This window comes from Astatotilapia calliptera, chromosome 4 (assembly GCF_900246225.1).
Source record: "Astatotilapia calliptera chromosome 4, fAstCal1.2, whole genome shotgun sequence".
In the NCBI taxonomy this organism is placed as follows: domain Eukaryota; kingdom Metazoa; phylum Chordata; class Actinopteri; order Cichliformes; family Cichlidae; genus Astatotilapia; species Astatotilapia calliptera.
In genome coordinates this window covers 11,380,439-11,395,888 of record NC_039305.1, presented here as the reverse complement: position 1 = coordinate 11,395,888, position 15,450 = coordinate 11,380,439, and the positions used below count along the sequence as shown (strand labels likewise).

The 15,450-nt window shown below is 41.2% G+C and overlaps 4 protein-coding genes across 5 annotated transcripts; 2 read left to right on the top strand and 2 right to left on the bottom strand.

Annotated features, from left to right (window-relative positions):
* Nucleotides 1–994: 994 nt before the first annotated feature.
* Nucleotides 995–4,149, bottom strand: vac14 (vac14 homolog (S. cerevisiae)). Its single transcript, XM_026164654.1, has one exon. It carries the CDS (start codon nt 4,142–4,144, stop codon nt 1,772–1,774), a length of 2,373 nt encoding a protein of 790 aa, XP_026020439.1. The 5' UTR covers nt 4,145–4,149; the 3' UTR covers nt 995–1,771.
* Nucleotides 4,150–4,485: 336 nt separating this feature from the next.
* Nucleotides 4,486–6,872, top strand: LOC113020584 (zinc finger protein 239-like). 2 transcript variants are annotated; one of them, XM_026164667.1, is made up of 4 exons: nt 4,486–4,778; nt 4,884–5,002; nt 5,418–5,523; nt 5,624–6,872. In XM_026164667.1, exons 1-4 carry the CDS (start codon nt 4,502–4,504, stop codon nt 6,511–6,513), a joined length of 1,392 nt encoding a protein of 463 aa, XP_026020452.1. In that variant the 5' UTR covers nt 4,486–4,501; the 3' UTR covers nt 6,514–6,872. The 2 variants fall into 2 exon arrangements, with proteins under 2 accessions (XP_026020452.1, XP_026020451.1); XM_026164666.1 differs by having other exon boundaries at nt 5,621–6,872.
* A 73-nt stretch (nt 6,873–6,945) lies between these two features.
* On the bottom strand, nt 6,946–12,374 carry LOC113021529 (gastrula zinc finger protein xFG20-1-like). Its single transcript, XM_026166286.1, has 9 exons — nt 11,771–12,374; nt 11,604–11,676; nt 11,387–11,489; nt 10,510–11,195; nt 9,355–9,364; nt 8,953–9,264; nt 8,626–8,762; nt 8,413–8,518; nt 6,946–8,326 (listed from the first exon to the last, which is right to left on the bottom strand). Exons 1-9 carry the CDS (start codon nt 12,064–12,066, stop codon nt 7,632–7,634), a joined length of 2,418 nt encoding a protein of 805 aa, XP_026022071.1. The 5' UTR covers nt 12,067–12,374; the 3' UTR covers nt 6,946–7,631.
* A 158-nt stretch (nt 12,375–12,532) lies between these two features.
* On the top strand, nt 12,533–15,450 carry pgls (6-phosphogluconolactonase). The gene is made up of 6 exons (XM_026164681.1): nt 12,533–12,614; nt 12,942–13,226; nt 13,315–13,422; nt 13,502–13,603; nt 14,291–14,431; nt 15,181–15,450. The coding sequence occupies exons 2-6, from the start codon at nt 12,963–12,965 to the stop codon at nt 15,325–15,327; spliced, it is 762 nt and encodes a 253-aa protein (XP_026020466.1). The 5' UTR covers nt 12,533–12,614; nt 12,942–12,962; the 3' UTR covers nt 15,328–15,450.

Sequence of the window (15,450 nt, the reverse complement as noted above, 5' to 3'; positions counted from 1 at the left end):
TGTGCATGTATTACATACAAATAAGTATCCCCTTGTAGCCAAATAGAGTGGGAGAGAGCCTTTAGTTTCACCACAAATTAACACATATGAAAGGAAGGTTTCAAGCTAGGCTAATGTAAAATTTAAAGAACACAAGTGAAAATATTCCTCTTGTATGTATGTGATGAAAAAAGACAAAGTATGAGCCACGATGATTATAATTGATTAAGTGAAAACTGTTTTTAGGTGCCCCTGCAATAGATTGGTAACCTGTCCAGGGTGTATCCTGTCACTCCCTCTTTCAAGTACAAAGATCAGCACTAAAATACATTTTCTGGTAGAAGAATTAATTAACATTGGGAATAATTAAGGAATTCCTTATGTAAGTAAGATCCTAGAAAAGGTTTGGTATTAACAATACACTTACAGGCCTAAAACAGAATAGAAAAACAGTGAGGAAAGCAATTAACCAAGACTAAAATAATAATTGTAATAGTAATAGCAATAATAATACTTATAATGATAGTAACAAGTATGTAATATATGTAATGTTATGTAATGTAATGTTAACACTAGACTGTTTATAAATTCACATAAATTCTTTGACACAAAACAAAAAAGAAGGATTTTCTGTTTTATATGACAGATTCCAGGAACAACATCTAAGATCTCTGTTAAGAAGAGAGCAGTCCTAGGAACAGCTAAGAGACCCTCAGGCTCCCAGGCCTCTGGTAGAGGACATGATCTTGAAGGACTGACCGCCAGCAGGGGTGAGAGGGGATTTTTGTTGTTGTTGTTGTTGTTTTTTTTACTATTAACAGCCTATTATGACAGAATAACTCCCAGTCAGTGTCCCAATGTGACCAAAACTGAGAACGCCTTCTCTTCAAACATAATTTAAATACTGAAAATATGGTGCAAAAGTTGGCTTAACTTTCTAAAAGAAAATGTCTGACTATTAACAAAATAGTAATTATTTGTTATTTTAAGACATTTTAAAAACAACACTGAAATGTTTCGAATCACATGGTCCACTTTAATCATTTTCACATTGGAATGACAAATGTGGAAAGACAAAAGAGCATTGATGAGTAAGCAGAACAGACACTGTACAAAAAAAAAAAAGCAAAAGAATTAAATGCTCAAAGTGTGTAAGTAAGTTGTTGTGAAACAAAACAACAGCATAGACCATTCATCAGCTCCTTCAAGTTTGAAGTCTTACTTTAGCGCAGTCAATCTTAAAAAGATTTCTTTTCTGGCTGAAGTGAGGTTAAGGCCAAACTGAACATAAACTCTAGTAGTACTACTAAACAAAGTATACCACAGAAATACAGTGGCTCACGTGGAAATTGAATTACATGGTGAATTACTTGTGCACCATTTAACTCTAGAATAAATGATTAAAGTAAATGATTGTCAGTTTAACACGAAACATAGTGAATGTTTAATTTACCTTTAAAAAGAAAAACAAACTGACAGGGTATAATGGGAACTCAAGATATTGCCTAATATGACCAATATTAGATGAGTTATGAGCAACTATGTACATTTTCCATACTAAATTTACACAGAAGAAATTAACTATTAATTTGCCTTGTAGTGTGCTGTATTAAATACATATTCTGATTATTTGATTTTTTTTTACCTAGTATTTCATTAGCAAACACTTACAATTTGACTTACTATTGTTATACTATTTGGCTTCAGTAACAGTTCTCATCTTACAACCATATTATTATTTCACTCCTTGATATTTGTTTTTTTAATCTCATCCTACTATGGTATAATAACTTCACATCAGCTTCCTGTCATGGTGATCAGAGGAACGCCCAGAGCGCTGGTGTCGTACCTCAAGGTGTTTGCTCTGGACACGTTCAAAATGCTGGAGCAGCTCACTGTAATCCACCTGAGCGTGAGAGGCACGTCTGGAAGCCACGTGCTGTTTAGAGTCCATATACTTGGATTCATCTACAGTCCTCATGAGCTCTGGATTGGGAACACAACTCAAGCGGTGGGAGAGCAGTTGAAAGGCCTGGCTCTGAGGCAGCAGCATCAGCAGACCGTACAGTGCCTTTATCAGGTATGGGTTGTTCTCCACATCGAGGAGCTGCAGACGCAAGTATGTAAAAATGGGGCTTTCTATAAGCTGTACAAGCTTGTCGACCTCCATCAGGAAGTCAACTGTAACCTCGAGATTTCCAAACTTTTGGATCAAATCATAGGCATGCTTGTAGTTCTGCGTGAGGAAACAAAGTGAGACAGTCGCCACAGGGTTGTGGCACCAGGAACGATACAGGCAGCAAAACAAAGCACAGCTCTCCTGAGTGCGCAGGTCTTTCAGCTGGTTGCGCAACTCAAAGAGCTCAGCTGAGGTGAGCAGGATAGTGTTGAGTGTCTGAACCATGGTGGATGCAAATTTAAGGTCCTCCTCCTTCAACAGGATGTCAGCCATGGAGTGGAAGATGTTCTCTGCATGAAGCAACAGACACAACTGTCTGATGATGAAAGCTCCTCTGTTCTCCAAAAGCTTTCTCTCCAGACTGAAACGCTTGAGCAGGTTGATCATGAACTTGTAAAAATAAGAGTTCATACTGGGAGTGGAGGGGGATGAGTCCACCCCCTTGGATCCTGTGCTGGACTGCTGTGCAGGCTTCACACTCTCTGGTACCTTGAGCACCACTTTATTGTCAGCGTTGTCACAGGACAAATTTTGGTCTGTTTGGCCAGCAGGGGATGATGCTATCTCAGCTAAGACCTCCAGATCTTTCAGTATGACCTCATCGGACTCATCGGACAGAGTTTTCAGGAGCATGGGAAAGAGACTGTCTGTGTGGCGGAACATTTTGCGTGGTGTCTTGATGTAGAGGTGATAAAGCCATTTAAGCACAGCTATGCGGGTCATCATGCCAGTGGAGGAGTCATGAAGGTGGCGGTCCAACACCTGAACAATGCCATCCAGGTCCAGAGTTACCTGAGGCCTATCAGCACTTGCTGGAGTGAAGAAACTGATATTGCTGAAACTAACAGACTCCTGGGATGCATTCAGCATATCATTGCTGTCTGTCTCTGTTTTGGGCTTGTCATTTTCCTTAGATGGTGACCCTGTGCTTTCACGCCTTTCCTCCTCCTCTTCCTCATCATCCTCAGGAGTGACCAGTTTCATTAGACTGTAATTACAAGCACTAGCAGCTTCTTTAGTATTCTTCTTTCTGTCATCATAGGAAAGGCAAGGCAGCACTGCAGTCAGGATGCCAGAAGAGTACGGAAGCATCACTCTGCCCGCAAGCTGGATGAACTCCCTCATCCATGTCATAGCTGTCAGCTGGATCAGATCATTTGTTAATTTGGTCTCATCTGCAGCCTGGCAGTGGATAACCAATATGTTGGCCATCTCAGCAAACTTCACAGTAGAGGGAATCTTCTTAATCTCCTTTAGAAACTCTCCAAGCACCACCTCGCAGGTCTTTCTAATCTCTTTGCTATTGTCCCCCATGATCTGGAAGAGCCCATCCAAGATCTCAGGGAGATAGTCTAACAGGTGGATGTCTGGCACAGACTCCAGAACATGAATCCAAGAAATTATAAACTGCCTGGCATACTGATTGTTGGAGTAGATTCTCTCTCTCAACAGTGGAACAAATGCCACTAAGTCAAAACTGTTGCTTTCGGTGACAATGTCTTTCAGTAGTCTATCAAGGAGTTCAGATCCGCTTTTTACATTTGGGTCAGGATCTGCTGCAAGTTTGCTGAGACCATCAAAAAGCAGGTTGAAGTGGGGCAGCACAGCTCCCCTAGCCACTTTGACTATGTTATAGAGGGCCTCACAGGCGTAGTAGCGCAAGCGGCTGTCTGAGTCATTGAAACACGTGAGTACAGGCTCAATGAGCTCCTTCAGATACAGACCCGACTCTTTTCCGAGGGCGATGGAGCAAGCTGCCAGTCCAATGAGACCCCCTTTCCGGCTGTGCGGGTGTTGAGAGAGGGCAAACTCCGAGGCTAAAATCTGGATCACATGTCTGATTTGAGTGGCGTTGTTCTGAGCCACAAACTCCCGCACCAGCTTCTCGATCTCTAGAGCTGCGACTTTCCTCTTTTCGTACAGTTTATCATTCAGAGCCCTGACGATGTTGGGCGTCAACGGCGAAAAGTCTTTCTCCGTGTTCATTTTCGCAGCTGCGTTGGTCCCGGATGCGGTCTGCTCAAATCTGCGTCGATATGCGAGGAAACGTATTGCATTTAATTAATTTGATGAAGAGACAGTCAGCTGCTTCTGCTTTCATTTGCTAAACCAGGAAGCTTTCTAATACAACGCAGCTGACCGGTTACATCCACCGGAAATACGTCACAGTTGCAACATTTATTTGGGTCCCGCTTTGTGTGTATCGTTACCTCAGATTAGCTTGATTAGTTACGTGTTCAGCCAATGAGCGTTTTCGTTTTCTTTGCTAGCTAACGACATCGCACGTTGGATTTTAAGCATACTTTCTCTGAGCTGTTTGTGTCGTAGCCACAATCAGCAGCCATGGCGAGCCGCCGCTCTTTTCACTCGCAGCTCTCGTCCATCATGGAGACGATGGCCAGGTCTGCTTTGAGCCAGGTCTGCAAACTTGTGGACGAAGACTCGGCTGAGCTGCGGCAGGAGCTGTCTCAGCTCCTGTTTGCAAATTCAGCCCTGGCAGAGAAAGTAAACAGCCTGGAGTGCAAGCTGACTATAGTGAGAAGCGACGCCCCTAGTTTGTGCAAAAGTTATCGCAGTGTGGGTGTGCAAACTATGTGCTTCAGAGACGAGGATGCTGCTGGTAGCTGAATTTATTCGCAAAAGCAAATCTGATTTCGTGATCGCCATCACTTTTGTATTTCGTTGTGTGTTTATTTCATACTTTTATTGTTTGACCTTTCTTTAGTGCCTGGGCCTCCCACCATAGAGGGAATCTTTGGGAAAGATTGGTGCATGAATCTATGGAAAGACAGAGACCCGTACAGTCTGCAGAGATACACAGACTCACCACAGTCCCCTGATAAGGTGAGAACAAGTTAGACTCGGGTATGACGTATTTGCTGTCTTTATGCCTATGAGCAATTTATAACAGAGTTTCCAGACAGGCAACATATATAAATGGTTTAATATAGAATACTGATTACCAGGGTACACACATTCTGCTTATGCACATTGAAAAGCAGACCTTATTTTAAATGTGTTTAATAATAAAATGTAAACAAAGTAATGCTAAACAATTCATTTGGAATAATATGGCGTATTTATGATATTAAAAAATCTAAACACGTGCACATCTTCCACAGCATCTTTTTGTTTTGGTTTTATATCAAAATTTGCTGCTGATCATTTCATCATTAGTTACAACTGACAAAGCGTTACTGTTACAAACATATTGCTGTATTAAACTACAATTTAGGATCGGATGTTTTCTGTTTTGTAGTCTGTGACAGCACTATCTGACCAAATAACTGTGACTGAGATCAAAGAGGAAGACTACGAGGGGGATGCTGTCAGTCGCTGCCAGCAAGAAACGCTCAGCACAGAAGGTAAGTGAGGGAAGAAGAACTTAGCCAGGGGAATATACCCTGCAGATGTAGCAGCTTTAGTAGCTTTTTCAGTGTTTGAATTTTTGCTTTTGTGCAGCAGAACATGAAGACAGCGTGGCTGAGGAATCAGAGCAACTTTCTGTTGGTTACACGTTCGATGGCAGCACTTGCAGTCTGTCTTTTGATCAAGATGGGGAACAGGTTGTATCGGTGGGTGGTATTGAAGAACCATCTGTGCAGGTGGTATCCATCAATGATACAGAAGAAGCTTTCAGCACTCATATCATTCCAATCGAAGAGGATGACAACGATGATGATGATGTTCAGTTTGTTCAGGAAAGCCAGCAGGAGCCAGCAGTGAACACTACTGAAGTTGGGCCCAGCCATGAGGAGCAGCAAACAATGCCAGTAGACAGTACAGAAAAAGACTCTGCTGTGGATAAAGAGTCTCACGATGACTTTAATGTGCGTAACACAGAAACTTCCAGAAATCAAAACAGAGAGAGATTTACTTGTCAAATATGTAACAGGACATTCTTTCACAAGGGCACTCTAACACACCACATGAAGTCACACAAGTCAAACTTTTGCAGCATCTGTAAGCAACACTTCCCACACAGGAACAAGTTAAACTCACACAGCTGCCTGCCTCCAGTGCCATCTCACAGAATCAGTAAGTCGTGCGAGTTGTGCGGGAAGAGCTTTGCCAACCCATCAGCTCTGAGGATTCACTACGTTGTCCACACAGGTGAGAAACCCCACAGGTGCAGCTTATGTGGGAAAGGGTTTACCCAGAAAGGCAATCTGAAGTGTCATCTGCGCATCCATACGGGCGAGAGACCGTTCCGCTGTGTTAAATGTGGGAAAACCTTCACGCAGAAGGTGAACCTCAACCATCATTTAATGGCACATAGAAATCGAGAGGTTGTAGGCGAGAGGCCCATACCTAGGAGACACGTGAAGAACATGATAGCAGCAGTCAGTCAGTAACAAACTGAAGTAACTTATCAACTTTGACGCCTCTTCTACGGTTTTAAAACTTTAGCAAAAGGATAGTTAATGTTACGTCTGTAATAAATTGTAGTCTGTAGTGTTGTGCTTAAAAACTCTTGTATGGAAGAAAAATATTTTAGTAGTTTGGTGTTTTGACTTTACAAATAAAATGCAAATGTTTACATTATGATATAATTTCTTACATTTTCTACTTTTTAAAATTGCTTTTTTTGTTCAAAACTCACAAATTTGTCAGTTTTAGTTACAAGGTTTATAACGATGAACGTGCATGTGAGTACAAAGGGGAGGAGTTTCAGGAACAGATTTTTCTTTGGTAAATATAATTCACTGAGCTGGGTCAGCGTAGACTGTTCAGGGCAATTATTACAGGAACATTTGTTGTAAATCTCCGTTTGGACATTAAGACAGTTCAACACAATATAAATATTTATTTCAAACAGTAACACTACTTAATCTTGAAACTTTTTGGAATTCATTCAAATATTATATGACAAACACAAGCATTTTTTTTTAAATATCAATAACATTTTTTTCAAAGAAACAATGTATGTTGCCTAAACATAAGTCTAGGCATATGTGGAATATAAAACATGACACAAACTGATTTAATCTACTTCTATTTTGATGTGAAGAGGTAGTTTGAAGGTTTATGCTACACATGTGCAAATCATGGAGAACCTGCCTAAAGTAATTATTTTGCCACCAGCTTGGGCAAGCCTTTTGTGGTCTGAAACATGAGGTATTTAAACATGTTACACGTGCATGGATGAGAAGCCAGCAAAGCTTTTTTTGTTTTTGTTTTTTCATCATGGATCAGAAGTTCTCTCTCATTTTTGATCATTTCCTTGTTAAGCGTGATGTGAAATGTCTTGGGGACTCCAACCTGTCAAACTGAATCCCATCAGTCTAATGGCTCATTTAAAAAAGGACACATTTTCCATACTGTTGTTGGCTGTTGCTGAATTTGCATTTGTAACAAAGCTAAAAGCGTGCCAAAGAATGAGCAGTAATGATAACCACATGGGCATTAAAGTTGGTTTTGTAATAGAACAAGTATTTCAAATCTTCATAATGTTTTTAAACCACGTTGAGGGTTATATGGACATGTTGGCAGATGATGAGCAACTGTGGGTGATACTGAGAGCACTTCTGTCAAAAGCTTCTGGTTTGACCGACAAATTAAAACACTGGTGGTGATTTAAACCATACTTGTACGCATAACATTTCCCACAATCCACACAGCTATAAGGCTTTACACCCGTGTGTGTCCGGATATGTATATTCAAAGAGCTTTTCTGAGAAAAACTTTTTCCACAGTCTGGACAGCTGTACGGCTTTTCACCCGAGTGCACACGTTGGTGCAGTTTCAGGTACGTCTTCTGTGCAAACCTCTTTCCGCACACTGGGCAGCTGAAGGGCTTCTCGCCCGAGTGTCGCCTAATGTGGACTTTCAGGCTGCTTAAATAGTTGAATATTTTTCCACAAAATAAACACTCAAACTGTTTGGTTGGCTTCACCGGTTTTTCCTGAAGGTTGAGTTCTTTGGTTGCATTCATGTGAATACTGTTCGTATAGTCTGAGTATTCTGTAGCAACTGAAGGAGGATTTGTGTTGTTAATCAGAGCGCCCATCGCCGCATCGTCTATTAATTTGTCCATAATTGTCGGCTGTGCGCGTTGCTGTATTTCACTGTCAGTCGTCATAGAGAAGTTGTTCAATTCCCCCGAGTGAAGTTGGAGATCATCAACAGATCTTTGAAGCATGCTGTCCTCTTCAAACATCCCAACAACTGTTAAAAAGAGAGCCACTGTAAACCAGTACACACACAGGACGGGATTATGACTTGTGTTTGGTGTCTTTTTAATATGCACTTACTTTTTCTGTTGTCTGTGAGCCTCCTCTGCTGTCCAATGGGATAATCATCAAACATCTCCTCCTTGACAAAAATCAGATCAGGTTCTCTTTCCATCATATTGATTGCCTACCAACAAGAAATGACAAGTAGCTATGAACACAGCAATCATTCAGCTAGTTTGCTGCTTGTTACAAATACAAAACTTAAACCCAGACTCCAACTGATTCACCAACCGCAGCTCCCATGCTGGTTGTAGCGGCAGTCTCCACTGGTTCTCTTCTTTGAGAGGGCAGCTTCTCTTCTCTCCACAGGTCCATGCACCAGTCCTTCCCAAAAACTCCATCAATGGCTGGAGCAGGTTGGTGCTGTTCTGGAAGAAGAGAAACATGCAACATTGGGACTTGCTAGAGAATGATGATCACCAGTATGCAGAGTAGAATCTCAGAAGAGATTATATGCAATAAAGCTATTCGGTCCACTGTAATTCTAGCCCCATACTATAAATATCATGCAGGATGTGGAAGCCCCCTGGTATGTACCAGTCTGCACCGATTTCTTACCTGCAGGGTGCCGATCCCGGCGACTGACGCTGTTGTTGACGTGTTCGGGGTACGTCTGTGCCTCCCTCGCTGCTCTCAGCTGGACCTCCAAAGAGTAGCACCTCTTCTTCAGCGCCTCGTTCTCCGTCTTCTGCAAGGATATCTCGGTGTGAAGGACGGAGGAGCACTCATCAGCCAGGTTGCCTATTTCAACCAGAGCCGCCTTTGTTAGCTTATCCAGAATAACGGCCAGCTGCGTCCTAAAACTGCGGTTTGTGGTGTCGCACATCATTTCGTCAGCGAGGCTCAGTATTTGGAAATATTGAAACGATTCTCAGCGTAGGAACGCAGCTCCTTTAATCAAATGTGAAATGTACAGCTGTGCCGCAAGGAATTGTGGGAACACGCTTTCTTCGCCCCCACCCCCAAGCTGCTGAAGACAACACAGTGGAAAATTCAACGCAGCATTAGAATATGTTTTCTGCCTGCACAGATGTTTTATCTCCCTATTATAACAATATATGTGGAAATAAAGACATCTCTTTAAAATCACACCTTATTGCCAACCTCTCCACCACACTGTCCGTGCAATTCACAGCCCTGCGATGGCAAGGAACCACTGTGAATTCACATACAACGAGCAAAGTATAACAAATAAATGTATCTTTTTATTTTATTCTCACAGCGTCTGTACTTATTTAGAATATACACAGTAATGTTGAGCGCCCTCTCTCGGTCACTGTTAAAATCTGCAACACAACTTTGTTGCCAGCATGATAAGTATCGGTGTGACTTTTAGCAAAATGAGTGTCACTATGAAGAACATTCATTCATTCATTTTGTGATTGTTAGTTAATAGTAGAAACTGGCATGATAATAGTTTCATTGATATGGCTTTTTAAATCACTCTATTAGAATCACTTCCCTCTAGTGGTAACAATGAAGCACTTTAAAATCCTTAATTCAGATTTTTTTAAGATTAAGAATATTTTCTGTTTAATTATGATTGTTTTGTGAATGGGTGATATAGATGGCATAGTGGTCCACTGGATAGCAATGTTTCCTAACAGCAAGAAGGACTTAGATGAAGATCCACTAACCTTCTTACTCTGAGTCAACATTGCTAACCATTTCTTCACCGCATATAGTTATTATATAGCGTACACACAGCATATATCTGTATAGCTAATTTAATTAACTAATATAAACATAACATTAAGCCCACAATCTCAGATGGGTATGGACAAGTCACAAATTTCTGTTGTGGGTCTGAACCATCTCAAGTAATGCCAGCCCAAGGAAAATGCTGTCAAATGCTTTACTTGTGTTTCCCTGACTTAAAAATGTAAATATGCAACTGTGTAACTTAGAGTAATTTTTTTTTAAACCACACACACACACACACACACACACACACACACACACACACACACACACACACACACACACACACACACAGTAAATGCATCCAAAATATTAAACCATTTGAAAAGCAAGCATCAAAAACTCAATTCTGGAACAAATATAACTTTATTTTCCAGAACAAAAATACAGATGTTACATATGATTGATGTCTTAAGAGGTTCCATTTACAAATGTCCCACTAAACATTGGTGCACTGGAGTCACTACCATATACATTTGAAGTAGGATCAAGGTGTACTGCGAGGTGTTTTTTCAGATTGCAGTTCTTTGTAAAGCCTTTGCCACATTTGATACAAACAAAGGGTTTTTCTCCAGTGTGTGTACGCTGATGCATATCGAGTGTGCATTTCTGAATAAAGCCCTTTCCACAAACAGGACAACGATACGGCTTCTCCCCAGTGTGCGTACGCTGATGTGTATACAGGTGTCCTTTTTGTGCGTATCGCTTTCCGCATAGTGTGCATCTGAATGGCTTCTCCCCAGTATGGCTTCTCTGGTGTATTTCAAGCTGACTAAAGCATCTGAAGCTCTTGCCACACTGCAAGCAGCCAAACCTCTTAGTGGTTGAGTTCCTCAAGTTATGAAGCTTCATATTTCTGAGCACACTTAAGCTTTGGGAGGTTATATTTTGAGCCAAGCTTTTCCCAACTTCTAGGGTTGTGTCGGCAGGTGTAAGCTGTGGGTTCCAGTGCGTTTCCCTCCTCACTGTTTCACTGAAAGATGGCAGGGAGCTTAGAGGCACAAAGCTATCAGTAAACAGTGGCTGCTGGTGGTCTGCAATGTGTTTGGGACGCTGCATCACATTTGGAGCCTTCTGGGCGTCTGTGACTGTTTCTCTTCCTGTTGAAAGTAGACGTACAAGTTAAAATTCAGATTTTCTTTTTGTAGAAATGACCTTGATGATAGAAGGTTATGACAATTTTGTACAACTATGATGAGCAGAAAAGTCAAATCCAGCATGGTTACTGAAAGTCCTCGTGAATTTCACATACAGCTGTGCAATCCGACATAATAAGCAAATTTATAGTCACTGTTTTCAGCTGTCCTGTCTTGTTGAGTGTTTCCATTGTCCACCTCACATGGCTCCTCTTTCACCACTACCAGTTCTGGGTGCTCTTTGGGTTGGTTTGGAAGCTGATAAGACAGGGGGGGGGGGGGGGGGGGGGGAAGGGCATTGATTATAAATATCAGCCACAGAGTAATCAGCTATGATAACAAGAAATAAATGGCTGGTTATTGCAGACTTACTTCTGTTGCAGCATACTCTTCACCTTGATGCAAACTGCCAGTCTCAGAAGAAAAACTTTCCCACGGGATTTCACTAGGATGAAAAACACTGAGATTAAACACACCAAGCAAGAAGAACACAGCAAACAGCTACGTTCCGTAATATACACACAAAGCAACATACCTACCTTTTAATTTCAAGTCTTGTCCTTTCAGTCTCCAGTACTCCGTTTTCTAAACCGTCCCTTCCAACTAAGCTCACTTCTGTCGCATCCTGCCTGCCCCCCTGTGCCATATAAAGCAGCTTCTCCATCAGCTGTAGTTTCTCTGTAAGCGAGGCAATTTCGTTGCGCCCGCGAGTTATCTCGATCTTGAGCATCTTTGACTCGATTTCGACCAGTTTGCTTATTTCCATTACAGCTGTTTTGGATAACGCATCCATGATGGAGACGAGCTGCGTCTGGAAAGAGAAGACTGTCGACATGATTTCTGTTTGTTTTGTTTTGGCTTTCCTGTCACGGTCCAGTAGTATCACGCGAACGACCTGACGCTGTCACGGGGGTCTTAATGGCCACAGCAAAAATGTTGTTGAAATGTAATGCAGGAGAAAAGCTGCATGTGCATGCCTTCGAGGTGCGCGTGAGTGTCGCTCCAAAACTCGAGTGGGGCTGAAGTGGGTTCAGTGTTTCCATCTGTCGGCTGGGAGGAAACATCGCAATTACAAACAAAACTTTAAAATTAGCGCTAATGTTGACAAAGAGTCCTGTTTTGACATCAGGGATGATTGTTGATTTGTAAAAGTTACCACAGCTTCCGGGGCGATTTGCTCATTGCAACCTACGTTTACTTTTTAACGCCTTTGACGTCGTGGTTGTTGTTCAGGACTACGCTAACCAGAATGCAGCACGTTATCAATCGGAATGTGATTGGTGGGTGAAAACTCGCTTCAGGAAGCAGTGTGGTGAATTACATTTGCCCATTTGCCAACTGAAAATCCTCACGATAATCTGCCTCAGAGATTCCAACTACAAGGTAAATGAATGTCACTATGAGGGAACTTGTAGAGGTAAAGGTTGCCCTGCGAGGCTGGTTGGTTTAAGATGCGATGCTTTGTTGCTCTTGCGTTAATGGCTTTCTTTTTCTTTTCTTTTTTTGAGTGGTCTAATCACAAGACAAGCCAATTAAGTTTGCTCAAAGTAGTGCAAAAATAACAGCTTCACAACAGTGTAAAATTAAAAATAAATTAAATTAAACGACTGAGTAAATCACATTTACAGAGATAGCATGATGGCTTGCAAAACTGTTTGGTAACTGACTTCCTTATATGTTGTTCACTTTTCTTCTTTCTTACTTTGTCAGTCCTTCTCACAGAGTGTAGTCATGGCTGGAAGGAGAGTCCTGGTCTTCCCCTCATCAGCAGAGCTCGGTCCAGTCCTGGCCCAGCTGGTGACTTCACGGGCTGAGAAGGCCATCGGCTCTCATGGCAGGTTCACTCTGGGACTCTCTGGAGGAAGCCTTGTGTCCATGCTTAGCAAAGAGCTGCTTGCCCTGTCAGAGCTGGACTGCAGCAAGTGGTTGGTCGGTTTCTGCGACGAGCGCCTGGTTTCCTTTGACGATCCAGAGAGCACCTACGGGCTGTACAAGGTTTCTTTGAATTGGTGTTTGTGTTAACATAAATGTATGTTGCTCTGTTACAGTTGGATGAACTGCAGACCTTTTCATCTTGTTGCAGAGTCAGTTATTTTCCAAGATCAACATCCCCGAAAGTGGGATCTTGACGATCGACTGTTCTCTGCCAGTGAACGAGTGCGCTGAGGATTACACGCGTAAACTGAAAGAGGTACACAGCAATCACAGGCTTTTAGATTTTAGTGTCTGCAGAATGTTTACATCATTATTTTCGCTGTTAAAACACACAGGTCTTCCCAGATGATGACTTCCCTGTGTTTGACCTATTGCTGTTGGGAATGGGGCCTGATGGACACACCTGTTCTCTTTTCCCAGACCACCCTCTTCTGGAGGTGAGGGCTCTTATTCTAATGAACAATTGTCTTCTACAATAGATCTATGTTGAATTATTATGAAAAAGAATGAGTGCAGATACAAAATTACAGCTTTTTTAAGAAAGGAATCATTTATAGTTAATTCAAAACATGTGTTTTATTTTGTAACACAATATGTCATCGTGATCCTAAAAACAATGTTTCGTGCTCTTAAAATGCATTTTGGGCGTTCTTCTAAATATTATCTCTCCGTTATTTTGTATAAAAGGCATATCAAGCACATTTGACTGAACTCTGGCACAGCATTTGTGGAAGAATGCCTGAGTTTGCTTTTGGATGTGGTTTCCTAATTAGCTACTCTAAGAAAACAATGTCTTCTCCCTGCAGTTTTCCAGTCACTCTCTCGACAATGCATGGATAATCACTGGGTTTTATGACAGCACAGTTTGGATTTTATGGTCTTCATAGTTATCCTTGTTAGAAGTCTGAAAAAGATCTGTCTCATGTTACATTATCCAGTTTCCCAGACATGTATTAAGCTTCGTGTTCAGCTCCAGTGGAGAAAAAAAAAGCTTTTTAGCTTAATCCATGTCTGAGAAACTGAGCCTTCATATTTGCTAGTTTAAAATTATACGCTTTTGGTTCTCATATTGTCACTTTTGGTGCAATGATTAGTTATTGCCTTTGGGTGCACCCCATATTCAGGAAACCAAGAAGATTGTGGCTCCTATCAGCGACTCTCCCAAACCACCGCCACAGCGTGTAACTATGACTTTCCCAGCGGTGAACTCTGCACGTTGTGTGGCTTTTATATCAACAGGAGGAAGCAAAGCACCCGTTTTGAAGGTAACACTTAGGGGCGTCTGCTGAACATACACATCTCAAATTCTGAATCTTAACACCCTACTATTTCCATAACGCAATAAATAAACTTTGACAGTGATGAGACAAAAATGAGACGCACCAAGAAACAAGGGTAATTTGGTTAGGCCATGTGACTCAATATTTATAGTTGAAAGGAGGACTGGGGCCAGAAGAAACACTGATGGGACTAAATAAGCCAGAGATGTGACTTTGAGCAGAAATCATTGCATTTATTCATTTATTATATTTTTATACAGTAATCTAAAACTAGATGTGAAAACTAGATTTTTCAAAACATCTGAAACAACTTTTGCAAACTTTAAAACTAACAAATTAAATAAAAATATAGAGGCAAGTTTTTAGTATTTGTTTAGTAAAAATGTAATTACAACTTGTTGACGAGGCTCTGATTATCATGTTTATTGAGACTCTGGATGTTTTCAAACAGTTGTGTGTTTTTGTTGACAAACACCCAACAATATACAATCCATAAAATAATAATTTAAAAAGTTAACTTTAAACTAATAAAAACTAAACTAAAATATTTTCAAAGAATAAAAAATGAACAGAAATAGAAAAAATCTGAAAATTAACTGAAACTTAATTTAAAAACAAAGTCAAAATGGAAAAAAAAAAACTAATTAGAAAACGCTAAACTGTAATAACCTCATGCTTTATAGTTTTGTGTTTGTGCTATTGTAGCACATTAATTTCTCTCTTTTTATTTGCAGGAAGTGTTGGAGGATGGAGAAGCTTCACCGTTTCCAGCAGCACGAGTTGTCCCAACTAAGGGCGAGCTGTTCTGGCTTGTTGATGAACCAGCAGCTGCCTCTTTAACTATCCAGGTAGAGAGGCCAGGCTCAGGAGCCAAGCTGTAGATCTGCCTGACTAATACATGCAAGGAGCTCAATGAAGAGTCTGTAAAATAGTGCAGTTCATTCCTCAATCAGTGAAATGTTTGTTTGCGTGCGCACGTCTGTGTGTGTGTGTGTGTGTGTGTG